General features: G+C 37.9%; 1 protein-coding gene across 1 annotated transcript; it reads right to left on the bottom strand.

Moving 5' to 3' along the window:
* Positions 1 to 1389: 1389 nt before the first annotated feature.
* Positions 1390 to 11649, bottom strand: LOC107082298 (E3 ubiquitin-protein ligase NEURL3-like). Its single transcript, XM_015370898.1, has 5 exons — positions 11519 to 11649; positions 6092 to 6194; positions 3662 to 4171; positions 3389 to 3538; positions 1390 to 3293 (listed from the first exon to the last, which is right to left on the bottom strand). Exons 2-5 carry the CDS (start codon positions 6120 to 6122, stop codon positions 3121 to 3123), a joined length of 864 nt encoding a protein of 287 aa, XP_015226384.1. The 5' UTR covers positions 6123 to 6194; positions 11519 to 11649; the 3' UTR covers positions 1390 to 3120.
* Between the last annotated feature and the right edge of the window lie 2715 nt (positions 11650 to 14364).

Raw genomic sequence — 14364 nt, 5'->3', positions numbered from 1 at the left:
CTTTGTTTTCAAAGGCAAAGATAGATGTCGCCAGAGTCAAAGCTTCTTTATCAGTTGGTGGCTAAATGAATCGCTGAGATTAAATAGAAATCTGAATTAAAACTACAGTTAGACATGTTTATTATAAATACAACATAGGCATTGTTTATAGACCATAAATTTATGATCAAATCAGCTGGGTTAAGGTTTGAAAATTGTAGATTTTGCCAAGCTGCTGTTTTCAAACACACGGTCTTAAATATTTAGAGTTCATTCAGTGACTTCTGGGTGCCCACATTCAGGGTCTCCAAAACAAGCCCCTATCATGTCTGTCATGTATGACAGTTGGTATGAGATGTTTTATGTTGGTTTGATATGTTTAGTCTAAAAAAAATCTGGAAATTCCTCAACTTTGGTGGATACAAAAAAAAGAAAATAAAACATATTTCCCAAAAAGTTGAACACATGGAGTTGCTGCTTGTTTTTAAGAGAAAGATTTGCCTATTAAGTTGTTTTTTTTCTAACAATTTTTTTAACAGGTTGAAATTGTACGAAAATGATAAACTTAATTATAAACTTATAAATATATGCATTAACAACATGAACAAATATATGTTTAATGTCCTAATTATTGTAGGACAGATAAACAGTAAACCTGTCCCCAGAGATTTTAATTTAAAAAAAGAACATAGTATGTAGCAGGCAGTCAGATTTCTGCTCATTTTGGGACGATGTTTGCATCATATGTTCATGTATCAGATTTGGGTCATTGTCTATGTTGGAAAGGTGTTTATTGCAGCTAAATATAAAAGGTCTGACATGAAAACTTTTTTCTGGATAAAAGGTAAAATTTATGTATTTTAGTAAAACCTCCACAAACTAAAAGTGTAAATGCATTTATTTCACACATTCAATACAGGGAAAAACAGGTAAAAACATCGAGCTAGAAATTCATGCTCCTGAAAAATTCCCATTCCTGAATGTCTTTTTTCCATGGGCACAGTTTACAAAATTAAGCAGATAATATTTCCTATAATACAAAAGCATTCTCAGGTAAAAGAGTTTGAACAAGCAAATAATATATGTTTTTCGAACAGTATTGCAAATTCCCTTCAGTGCAAATAAGACAGAACATGTCTTCATCGTTATTACAAAGGGTTAATTTTATTAGATAAACTTTCTATTTCATTACCTACAAAAAAACCTCAGTATCCCAGAATTCTTCAAACATTTTTAATTAACTTTCTGATTTCATTTGCAGAATTATTAGTCTGCTCTAATTTTATAATAAAAAAAATCAGCTTCATTCAACAGCAACTACATGTGACCCCCCTGCCTCCCCCTTCCCCTCTGCCCCTTCACTATAGCCTGTCATTCGCCTGCTTCCTACTGTCCACTTGTTCTGAAATTTCTGATCTCATCTGTAAATCCCAGTCCTCAACCTGTTCTCTTGACCCCCTTCCCCACATCTCTGGTTAAAACCTGTCCAACCTCCCTCCTCTCCTTCATTACTTCCATTATTCATTCCTCACTCTCCTCTGGGATTGTCCCCTCACTTTTGAAACCTGCACCTGTCTCCCCGATTATGAAAAAACCTGGTTCTGATCCCACTAATTATAACAATCATCGTCCTGTCTCAAATCTCCCCTTTATTTTTAAAATACTCGAAAAAATGTGTGTCTGCTCGACTCCACACCTGTCTTACCCTCAACAGTCTTTACGAGCCTTTCCTGTCTGGTTTTCGCCCCTCCCATAGTAATAAAACCGCCCTAATAAAAATCACAAATGTTCTCCTCACAGCTGCAGATTCTGGACTCCTCTCCATCCTCATCCTCCTCTATCTTAGTGTGGCCTTTGATACCATTTCTCATCCCATTCCAGTTAATAGATTAACCTCTCTTGGAATCTCTCATACCTCTCTTGACTGGTTCCGCTCATATGTCTCCAACACTCAGTTTATTCAACTCAAATCTTTTACATCGCACCCTTCCTCTGTCACTACTGGTGTCCCTCAAGGCTCAGTTCTTGGCCCCCTCCTCTATATCACCTACCTCTTTCCCCTTGGCAGTATTTTGCACAAATTTACCATTAATTTTCACTGTTACGCGGATGACTTCCAGCTTTATTTATCCAGTATACCCACTTCCTCCATTTCCCCCCCTTGTCCCTTACTAACTGCTTACTTGAAATTAAAGACTGGTTCACCTCAAACTTCCTGAAACTAAACAGTGATAAAACCGAACTCCTCCTCGTCACCACCAAATTCACCCTATCCAAAATCAGTAGTTTCTCACTCCTTGGTCTCCCCCTCCTCTCACGTCAAAAGTCTAGGTGTCATCCTCGACTCCTCCCTATCCTTTCAGTCACACATAAATAAAATTACCCGGTCTGCATACTTCCACCTTCGCAACATTAACCGCCTCCGTTCCTCCCTTACCACACACACTGCCTCTGTCCTTATGCACAGACTCATCACCTCCCGTCTTGATTATTGTATTTCTCTTCTTTTTGCCCTTCCTCATAAATCCCTCCATAAAATCCAATTTCTTAAGAACTCAGCAGCTCGTGTCATCACCAGAACCCCCTCTTTCCATCATATTACATCTGTTCTTCAGCAACTCCATTGGCTCCAAGTTCGATTTAGAATACAATTCAAAATCCTTCTTTACACTTTCAAAGCTTTCCATAACCTTGCTCCTCCATATCTGTCAGTCCTCATTCACATCACCACCTCCTCCCGCTCCCTTAGATCCTCCTCCTCAATCCAGCTGGGGAGCAGAGCCTTAAGCCGCTCTGCTCCCCAGCTCTGGAACTCACTCCTTTCTGACCTCCACAGTATTGACTCTCTCCTTCTTCAAAACCAGTCTCAAAACTCATCTGTTCTAGCTCGCTTATTTGTAAATGCATTGCTATTGTCCCTCCCCATAATTGTTTTTATCTTCCTGTATTTGCATTTTTGTATTTTAATTTTTTATGTGATCTTGAGTGTCTCGAAAGGTGCTGTTAAAAAAATATATCAATATTATTATGCTGCTCAGCAGGAGATCCAATTTGCTGTAGGTGTTACTGAATCTGTAGTGCTTTCCTTGCTCCGGTCTCTCAATAGATGGCATTAATGCTCTCGGCAGCTTCATCAGGCAGCTAGAAAACAGTCACTTCCTCATCAATAATAGTGTCTATCTTTAGGCGACACAGCGGGCAGGTACCAAACTCCCTCAAGATCCTGGAGGTGCATTGGGTGCATAAACAGCGGTGTCCACAGGACAGTGTGGTGTCAGTTTCTCTTGCCATGCACACCACACAGCTGTTAGCTGCTAACAGAGGAGAGAAAGTAGTTAAAAACCATCAGTCAATCAATCCTCCACTTTAAAGGGGAACAGAAGCCAAATTAAGTTGGCAGGAGACATACCTGCTGGTACTTCCATGTCTAGGAAGGGGATGAAGTCAGATTTTTTACTGGGAGCTTTATAATCATGGTTGAAACTGCAAGGAGGTCTGATGAGAGGATCAGGTGCAGGACAGGATCTTCTAGTGGAAAGCAATTCCTTTTTCTCTGAGCCTGCAGCAGGAAATAATTCATTGAATTATTTGTATTTCTAGTTCTGATATGTGCTTCTTTGAGAAAGAACAAAAAAAAAAAACAGATTGTAAGTCAATCAAAATGTAGGTGTGTTAAAGTTACCCTGGAGGAAGATGGAAGATGTCTGACCATAGACATCGATCATGGCCCAGAGAGGCTGTTGGAGATCGACTTTTATCAGATAGTTTTTCCTCCTGCCGTTATGAGGTTTCACATGTATGTAGCCTTGAGCAGAGACCCAGAATTCCAGCACCGAGCCTTCCCCACAGCGGGACTCGTGCACAGGAATAGCCCAGTGTCCCGGGGTGTCTGTGAGGTTTGGCATGGCCATGTGTGGCAGAGGCCGAGATCTTCCTGATGGAGGTACATTAGTGAAGCCCACACGGATCGCTCCCTTCCATTGTGGTGTCCGCTTCAGGATCTGCACCCGGATCCTCTCACAGGTTCTCACAGGGCGGTTGCTGAACACCAGGCCACCGTTGAAGGTGTTTTCACTTCTGTCTGCACGTCGACAGCCCTCACTCAGACGGATCTTGTGTCCCACAGCCTGAGGGTGGAAGGTCAGGGGACCGAGGCATTGTTTGCTGCAGCTGTGAGAAATCTTTGGAGCTGCTGGGTAATCAGACCACCAAAATACCTTTAGGCAAGAGAATCTAGCTGCATGCCATAAAGGAATCTAAACTTTTTGACCTTCAATACCAGAAACATGCTATTTGATTAAAACTTTGAACAGGAAAGAACAGCAGGAACAGTTTGAAACTAAGCAGATCAATATATACTCGCTGTATTAATTACTATTGATGTGTCCTAATGAGGTTATATATTTAAAAAAAAAGCACCTTTTGACAATTCTATCTTATGTTTCAGATTTGTGAATGTTTTAAACGTTTAGAAAAATTGACAAAGAAAATCTTTGTCAGGGTTTTTGCTCTCTGCTTGGGTTTATTTTTAGTTTATTTGTGTCTTTCTGTGTCTTTGTAGTTTTACCAGTGCTGAGTTCTTTAGGTCTTGTGCTGCTTGCTCTCTGTTGCCCTCTTGTGTTTGTTTTCTTCTCCCTTGGTCCCTTCTTGTTAGTCTACTCACACCTGCTCCATATCTGCTAATTTGGTTTTCTTGGTTCAGTCTCCTAATATATACCCCACTTCTGAAAGTCACTGAGTGCTGGTTTGTTGTTGTGTTGCTTCCTTTGTCTCTGGCTTCCTATGTAAGTTTTCCCTAATGTTTTGGGGTTCTTTGTATTTTTGTGTTTTTCCTCAGTTGCTCCATTAAATCTGCAAAATTCACCTCTGCTTCCTGGTCTCTGCATTTGGGTCCTCAAAACCCCCCACTCAACCCTTGACACCTTGGACCTCCACTTTTACTGACATTTTGCACCGTTATTTTGCACTGAACGTTGTTGATTGTTTCCTTATTTAATATTTTTTTAAAACAGTTCCTTCCTGCAATATGGTACATTCATATCACTGCTGCGCTTAACATTTTATCTAATTTGTTTGTATTTTTTGACATTGTCGTGAGCCATATGCAACAAAACTTAATTCTGTATACACCTTATGCAAACAAAATTACAATAAGATTAGCCTCAGTCTAAGATGAGAGACTGACCAATATGGGGCCCATTTTTAAGCCAAACTTTCTTTTTCTTCCTCAATTTAAATGACAGAAGTGGCACAGTGATAATAGTTGTTACACAAGTCTCAATAAAAAGAGATTATTGTAACAAATTAAACAAAATAAGGCAAGACTTCAGAATGCCATGAATTGAGGATCAGTGCTTGTATCAGTCTACCTCTACCCTGGAAGAGGAGAATAGAATAGAAAATCCCTTTATTTTCCCTCAATGGGGAAATTGTAGTAAAAGGACCACTGCTGATGCGAAACCATGAGGTCTGTTATAAGTTTGTGGTTTCTTTACCTGCTAAGCTACCATTTTTGACTGGATGGAGGGTAGCCTCTATGTATGGTGAGCCCAGCCTGCCATCCAGACTAACTGGTTTTCAGAAGCTATACATTTTAATATAAGTCTTCACATCTGATGTTTCCCTGTCTGGACTCAAACAAAAACCTAAAGTTAGACCAAAGCAGTACAGTAGGTGGATTCGGAAAAGGGGGTGATGCTCAAAATACTTAAAATACAGTTTGGTCGTCTTCTGCTTGTGACTGTCAGAAAGTGTTCTTGAACTTCAGTAACTGTAAATATTTTTTTTCCCATGTTGTTCCATTTCCACACCACCCTACTGAGAGTTTTTTTTTTTCTTTTCCATTGAAAACATCAGTTGATTTCAGGGTGCTGTTAATAAACGTATGAATCCAAAGAAAAGAATTAAAAGATAAAGTTGGTATGCAAGAAGAACTTTCAGTTTTTTTCTTGGAAAGGTTTTTTTTTTTTGCACTTACTGAAATATTTGCAAGAACGTGTAATCATCTTACGGAAAAGGGGAGTTATTGAGCGTGAAAGCACAGTGGATTATTTTGAATAGATAATTTGACATATGCACAAAATTTATTATAAAAAGGTTAAATAAATCTTACCTGGTGTCTTTTTATCAACCTCTCTCCTCATCTTTAATCAGAAGTTAATTATCTTCATTATACAGGATGGGGAATATTGGTCTCTGCTGTCTCTTGCTTCTGGCTTTAAGACAGAACGCAGAGGAAAAAATTTAAGTTTATTTTTATGGCAACTTTTACAGATATTAGAATCACACAGAAGCTTACAATAAAAACATGCTGCAAATATATATACAGTCTAGTTAAAATTCTTTTTATTTAATACATGTCATTATTTCTTTAAAAGGTCAGTGGAGTTCATGTAGCACAATGACAATGAGTTTCAGAGCTTTCATAGGGGGAACAGTATGGCATCTATAAACAATTAATGTATTCAACAGCTTTGCCATTTACTGCCCTGAATGTTAGGACCAAAATGTTAAAATGTATCCTATATTGTACAGGAAGTCAGTGCAGAGAGGCAAGAACAGAAATAATGTCTCAAGCAGATTTAAAGCTTATTCACTAAAACTGGTAAAAAATAACCATTAAAGCAGTCTAAACGAGACAAGACAAAGGCATTAACAATAATTTATTATTCAAGTTTTATCATTTGAAAATTTGAGCCAGTTTTCTAGAATAATGCTCAAAGGATAAAGAAACGTGGAAAATGACACCCAGGAGGAAGCTTAAAAAAGACGGGACCAGAGACGTAAGTTGTTGCCTGATAATAGTCAATAATCAAGGTCTACTTTGTTCACATTTAGTTGTTAGTTGTATTAAAGCCATTGTTTGATTTCTGTCAAACAGTTGCCAAGTTCAGATAGTTAATGAATCTCTGGGTGTCTATTAAATCTATATATCTTATCAGCACAGAGATAAAAAAAAACGAAACATTCTTGTAGTACTTCAAGATCTGACACAATGAAAAATGTATAGTCAAAACAGAAAAGGCCCTAGCAGAGATCCTTGAGGTACCCCAACAACACAAATCATTTTCAGGGTTTGTTTGTGGATTGTTTTCCCAAAAGCAGAGGCAGGCAGACAGATGTGAATTTTTAGTTGATTTAATTAAGAGAACTGAAAAACAACATCCAAAACCAAAGGCAACAGGAATCCAAAAATCTAATGAAAACAAAGTCCAAAAACAAACGAGAAACCAGGAGTCCAAAAATTCAAAGATCTTAAAGAAAAGAAAACACAAGTCAAAACTTTACAAAAAACCTAGGCGTCATCAGGGGAAAAACTGTAACCAGGAAGAAGGCTCAGAGAGACGAGTAGGAGGAAGACTGGTGAGGTTAGACGAGGATCCAGCAAAGAAGAACAGAACAGAGAGTATATCTGGGAGACTGAAACAAAGAGAGGGTTAACGAGCAGATTAGGAGAAGGTCTGAGCAGAGCAGAAACAACGAGCAAGAGAAAAAAAGGGGAATTCAAGAGGGCAGCAGTGGCCAACAAATAAAAACCCGAGAACTGCAAATAACCAGAAAGAACAAAATAAGAATTAAACCACTAAGACTATAAAACAGGAGTGAAGCAAAACTGAACACTCAAAAGAAAAACATAACAGAGCCAAGACTGATACAGTATCTAAGAGTAAACCAGAAAACACGGAAAAATAAAAAATAAAACCTCTAATACTAGAAAACAAGGAGTAAAGCAAAACTGAACACTAAAAAGAAAATATAACAGAACCAAGACTGAGACAGTAACTGAGAAAAACCCAAGGAACAAAACAAAATAAGCATTAAACCATAAAAACCTTTAAAACAAAGAGCAAAGCAAAACTGAATATCAAAAGAAAAACATAACAGAAACAGAAACCTAACACATTAGTCATAAAGAAATGGAAACTTTAAAAGACTAATGTTGTAAAGGGCCTTTCTGAGAGGCCTAGGTCACTTGTAATATAAACTAGGTGAAAACGAGAGTCCATCTGATACACGTAGAGTCAATTCAAAAAAAAAATCTGTTTTAACATAATGCCAACTACAACAAATGTCATTATCTTGGAGCTGATGACTGGTTTAATTATTCATTTTATTCCCCTGTCTAACTCTGCCCGGTTTCTAATCACTGCTCATCTGATCCACCTGCTCCTGCCTCTATTTAAGGCGCTTGCGTCCAGTTATCAGTGCCAGATTAATCTCATTCTCTCATGCTAGTGGTAAGAGGGTTTTTAGCGTTCCTTAGCATTTCTGGTTTCCTAATCCTGACCTGCTCTGCCTCTCAACCCCTGAGCCTGTTTTTTCCCCATCTGATCTCAGTTGTGAGAGGGTTTTTAGTGTTCCTGAGTGTTTTTGATCACCTGATCCAGACATTTTCTGCCTCTCAACCACTAAGCCTGCCTGTTCCAGTCTGAATGGGCTGCTTTGGACTCCTGGACCTCTGAGCCTTCCTGTTCTGATCTGTTTGCCTGACCTTGTTTTGAATGCCTGCTTGTTCTCCGTTCTCCGGGGCTGCAGCATCTGGGACACACAGGGCGGCGCCCGCCGCATCTTGTTGGCAGGCACCAGCTGGATCCTACCTTATTCTCTGGGCATGGACTGAGCTTGTAAACCAGGTTAGTGACTCACGTTCATAATATTCCTCCATTAGATCTATGTGGTCATTAACCTCTGTTTCCTTTTACAGATAGACGCCCTAGCCGCTGCAGCTGATGAAGCGCAGAATCCGTGTTTAAATAAACGCTTTTGAACTATCCCACTGTTTGTCTTGCCTTGAGCAAGGGGTCCTATGCAGCTAAAGAAATGAATTTAACTTCCTCAGTCTGTTAGGTGTTTTCTTAGAAAACAGAATATAAATATTCCTGTTCATCGTGTTTGCTTTAAGAATGTTGGTTAATTACCGTATTTCCTGCACTATAAAGCATACCGGGTTATAAGGCACACCTTCATTGAATTGTCTATTTTACATTTTCTTCATATATAAGGCACACTATAAGGCAAATAGAATAGAAGCTATAGTAGTGGCTGTGGTTGCGTTATGCATCCACTAAGTGCAGCTGCGCTAAAGTTAATGACAATAAAACAGTCATATAAGTAAGTCAAACTTTATAAATATATTATTTACAATATGACCTTCTTTAGCTGTAAACACACAAAAGAAACACATACATTTCAATTTGTCCATTAATTTCTCATCAATGAACCCTCAAATTCTTCTTCTTTATTGTCCGAATTGAACAGTTGAGCTAATATGGGGCCCAACATGCCTGGCTCTGTCTCGTCAAAGTTGTCATTACTTGAGTCAATTTCGCTGCTGTTGTCTGGCAGTTCAGTGACAATTTCTGCCTTCCTGAATGCTTTGACAACAGTTGAGACTGATATATAAGCCCAGGCATTTATGATCCACTGGCAGTGGCGTATGTTGTTCGGTGCTGTCTCTCCAACTTGCTGGAGTTCTTTTGTCAATCCATTCAGAATGATGGCAAGCACGGAATTAGTGGACTTCGCTTGTTTTTGAAACGATTGGTGATATGGGAGCGCATCGAGTCATAGATCAATAGGGAGAGAGCTGTGTGAAAGAAGCCACCGTCTCCTGACGTAAATTTCTCTCAACTTCTCAGTCATCTCTTAATCCATCAATCCCTTTGAGTTAGCTTTGATGACGATGCCAGCAGGAAAGTTTTCTTTTAGCAAGGTCTTCTTCTACAGTGAAGGGTGACTTCTCATTCCTTGTGGTGCGAACATTCAGTGTACGTTCTCCCGTTTTATCAACAGTACGGTTAAGAGGAATATCAAAGGTGAGTGGAACCTGGTGGAACCTTGATGATGTGCTCCAGCCGGATCTTTTTTTCAGTGATCTTGTTTTTGCAGTATGCATGGAAAGAGGTTAGCTTTTCTTGGTAGTCTTTTGCCAGTTGCTGCTAAACAGTAGCTTGTGTGTGGATGGAAAGATTAATTCTTTTCATGAACTGAAAGCACCAAGAAGGATCGACTCTAAAGTCATTGATTTTGAGTTTGCGTGCCAACACTGTTGTCTTAATTCGAATAGTGACTTTTGAGACACTTCTACTTGCTGCTCTCTGTTCAAAAGCACACTGTACAAGTTGGTCCTCTAACTGTATCCATCTTGCTTTGTTCCCTCGGAAACTCTGTTTTACTTTTCGCCGGGTATCTTCTTGCTTCCGCACCAGTGATTCATAAATGTTTAATTCTGGAGCTGCTGCCCTATTCCCATGTTTTGCTGCGTTATGGATAGCATTGAGTTTAAATCTGTGTCACGCTATTTCTTCTACAGGAGAAAATGGAGTCAGCTGCTGCTACCCGTAGTTGCAAGACCTGTTGAAGCTTAATCTTGATCCACCGTATAGGTGCACCGGATTATAAGGCATCCTGTTGGTTTTTGAGAAAACTGGAGGCGTTTAGTTGCGTCTTGTAGTGCAGAAAATACGGCATGTTCCTTAATGTGTATCAAAGGTTGATACTCCAAGAGGAAATGCTGATGATTTCCCACCAACCCAGAACTTAAAATATAAAATGGGCAAAATGTTTTATAAGAAAACGTCCTCTGACTATGTTTATATTTGATCACTGCTGCACTTTAAGAAATGGACATGTCGTGAGAGCTGTTCAAAATGGAATTTCGTTTTGGATACACTGTGTATACAAAATGACAATTAAGTTTGTCTAAGTCTAGGTAATAAGTTACTAAAGCTTTTTTATTCCACCTTGGTAGGCAGAACTTTATTGAACCCCTCCTGTCCAACAAGCTGAAAAACTAAAGTTTCCAAAATGGAGATTTTCAAACGTGCTTAATGAGTCACTTGCTCTTTCTCATCTCAGCAATAAAGTAAAGAACCTTGGAGTCATCTTTGACCAGGAAATGATTTTTGAATCCCTTATTTAAAAAGTTTATGGGACTTTTTTGTTTCACCTCTTCAGTGTTACCAAAGTTAGCCTGTCCAAGCGTGATTACCAGAAACACATTATTGCCGTCTGTCATTATTTACATTAAGTGACGTGAAGTTAACATGCTTTGCTTCCTGGTTGCTGACTTCAGTTTCCATCCAGGCTAATTAAGATACTTTATTCTGTACTTGAACATCAAATGAAAACTACAAAGTAATGTTACACAACATTACATTAGAACCAAATAAATATAACTGAACAAAAGAAATAATTTGGTGACTTTTTCTTATTATATTTTAAATCCTATTTCAGCTTAGACATGCTGAGAGGAATCTCAGTAATCCAGGAAATGGTAACATTTTAAAAAGCTAGACGTAATCTTAATATAGTGAAAACCTATAAGTTCCATTCAGTTTGGGTTTCTTTCCTTTGTTTATATCGTGAATGGTCAACAATAACATTTCTCTCCAGAATTACTCAAAGCGAACCAAGCTAAACTAGTCGTAAACCATTTTGAGAACCATGGTACTAGAAGAGTTGGTTGGCGCACTTGACCTGCAAACCAATCATGTAACCTCTAATATTTCTATGTTTTGATCCAGAAGTCCTCACTTACCCTCTCGGTAAAAGGAAAAGACAGCAGCTGAGACAGAGGCAGTAGCAAAAGACCTCCTTTTAAACTGAGTAATTAAATCTAATTTAACCAGAGAAATGTCTGAAAAGTTTATCTGTTAATTCCCGCTTCCATGATTTGTTCTCAATCATATCGAGTGTCCTTGGCTTTGGACTCTGACGTAAATATTTAACAGGTAGACTGTGAGTGCAGAGACCGAAGGTCAAATCGCAGTGGATTCCTCTGGAGTTCACCCACACCTCGTGTAATTCCACTGTTTGCAGACACACTATTAATAGAACCAGTCAATATTTACAGATGAAAAACACTTTAGTGACATAGAATATATTCACAATTTGTTAAAGAATATATATACATAGAGCAAAGTTTCCATAAGTAATCCTGAATTACACAAGACTTCTTTAAAAACACATTTTGCAAACAAAAAATCAAAAAAATCTGTGCTACAGGCATCTTTTCCAGAACAATCATGGGAGCAAATGCATTTGGTTAAAATGTAGGATTTAATTTTGCTTTATTGGTTTTGTGATGGACATTCAGATCTTAAGCTGTGCTGCACTGCAGCTCATTGGTTTCTAAATGAACTGCATGAATTACAGATAATTACTTAGAGAGAAAGAAAGATGTCGCTAAAGTTCTAGCTATATGATCAGTCTGTGAGTATTTGTCTGACTACGTTTAACTAAATAGAATTAAATGCATTAAGATTAGATTAAATCAAATTGAAGAAAATATTTGTATATTATATTTTGTAATGAATGTTACAAAACTATAACATGTATGATTGAACCATAATAAAAAAATTAGACAGCAAAAAAAAAAAAAAATCATATCAAAAAATAAACTTTTATTATATTAATTTGGTGTATATGTTCACACGCTTAACCTGCTTTAGTCAATTAAAGTATTTGTTTACTTTTACCTGACTTTTTCTCTACTACATACCTGCAGTTCAATGATAGTTGCCATTTTATTTACATAAAGAGAGACTATTAATGCTTAAGTAATAAAATCTAAAAATCTAAAATCTGAATTAATCTAAAAAAAAAATTACTCTATATGTGAACTGCACACCTTTGTTTTTCCCACACAGCTTTACAGGATATCTCCGCCCCCATTTGTGATTTATTAATGTTCAGAGGGATTTATGATGGAAGGGTTTTGTTACAGAGGCTGTTATCTTAATATGCTATCCATGATACACATGACAAATTTTCATTACTCATTTACTCACAAAGTGAGACCACGTTTAATAATGTACACACTATTCTGATATAGATAGAATATAAGGATGTTTAAGTTGATTCATGATGCCAACTGGTTGAAAGTTATCTAAGAATCCCCATTGAATTACACCCAGTATAAATCCAGCCTGTGAAGACCTTCAGCAGGAACACACTCCAGTGGAGCAGGCGTCTGCTGCAAATGAGTAGAAATTTGAGAAGAGAGAAAATCATTGAAAACCATTAGAGCAGTGTCTGTAAGGAATAAAAACTGAGGATATAAATTCAATGGAAGCTGTAGTTTGGTTAGGAGAAAAAATATTTTAACAGAGAATCACTGGGCCAGTAAATCTATGGCATGAAAAGCAAATAATCACAGCAATAGCTCCTTTAAGGTCTCAGTGGAGGAATGAGATGGCATGGCATATGCAATGGCATGTTGATGAAACCTACGCAGGACTCATTGCTCTGCTTCTTCAAACAGATCTAGTGGTTAAAAACAAGATAATGAAGCTCACATGGGAAGGAGCCAAAGGAAGACAATGTGACACGGTTTCTCTGAGGCAAATCAAAGCACTATTACAACTTTATGAGGATATAAACAGGTCACGCTGATAAGAATTAAACCAAATCAAAATCTGTTATAAAAATCTATAACCTGACTGACAACTGTAAGCAGATTTCCGGTTTTCAATCATAAACATAATCGATTCCTAGTTCATCATACAATTAAGGACAGTATACAACATTATTAGTTTTACAACCACAAATAAATCTATAGAGAGACAATAATGAAAGTAGAAATCCTATATCCTGGTGGTTTGGCCTTTCTTCAGACAGGTTAATAATTGCCATTTGTTTGGATTTGATAACTTCCATCCATAGTAGATTTAGGGCAGCAGCCGATTTCCATAAACCATAAAGTTAAAGGGAGCACATTTGGAGAAACCTTTAACTATGCAATCTGATGTTGTAAATAGATGAATGCTAGATAACATGCTGATTTTTAAGAGCTTACAAAAATAAAAAAGAATAAAAAAAACCAAATAAGTTCCCAGTCTCACAGCACACATGATCACCTCTGCTACAGAATACTGCAGGAAAACCTGATATTATATAATTTCAAATTTCCCCTATAGACACTTGAGTCACCTCACTGTGCTGGAAATAGTTTCTGAATTTTCCTTGAACTTCACCCTAATCCTCCTTGTTGTGGTGTTGCGGAAAAGTACACAATTACTGTAACTGTGTGAGTGTAAATCAGAATGTTGTTCCATCATTAGGCTGTAACTCACAGATGTTGAAGAAAAAGAGATTTAATGCATGAATGACAGTCTTTTATAATCCTATATTAGAGGTACAGTATGTGAAATAAACCTGCAGTAGGGAGGTTCATGGTCCTCAATGTTTTGGGGTTTTTCAGCTCCTAACCATGGATTGAGTGGAGCAGACCTGGACTGTAAAAAAGAGACTATTAAATCCAGTAGACATGTTTTGTTTATTTTTACTGTCTTTGTATGTCTGTCAGAGAAAAAGGTGGATTTTCAAATGCTAGATGCAGTGACAGGGTAGCTAAGGATGTTTTAATGAACTGACTTTACTGAG

Source organism: Cyprinodon variegatus, unplaced genomic scaffold, assembly GCF_000732505.1.
Source record: "Cyprinodon variegatus isolate N-32 unplaced genomic scaffold, C_variegatus-1.0 Scaffold49, whole genome shotgun sequence".
In the NCBI taxonomy this organism is placed as follows: Eukaryota; Metazoa; Chordata; class Actinopteri; order Cyprinodontiformes; family Cyprinodontidae; genus Cyprinodon; species Cyprinodon variegatus.
Note: the sequence above shows the minus strand (reverse complement) of the source record. Positions and strands in the feature narration are given on the sequence as shown.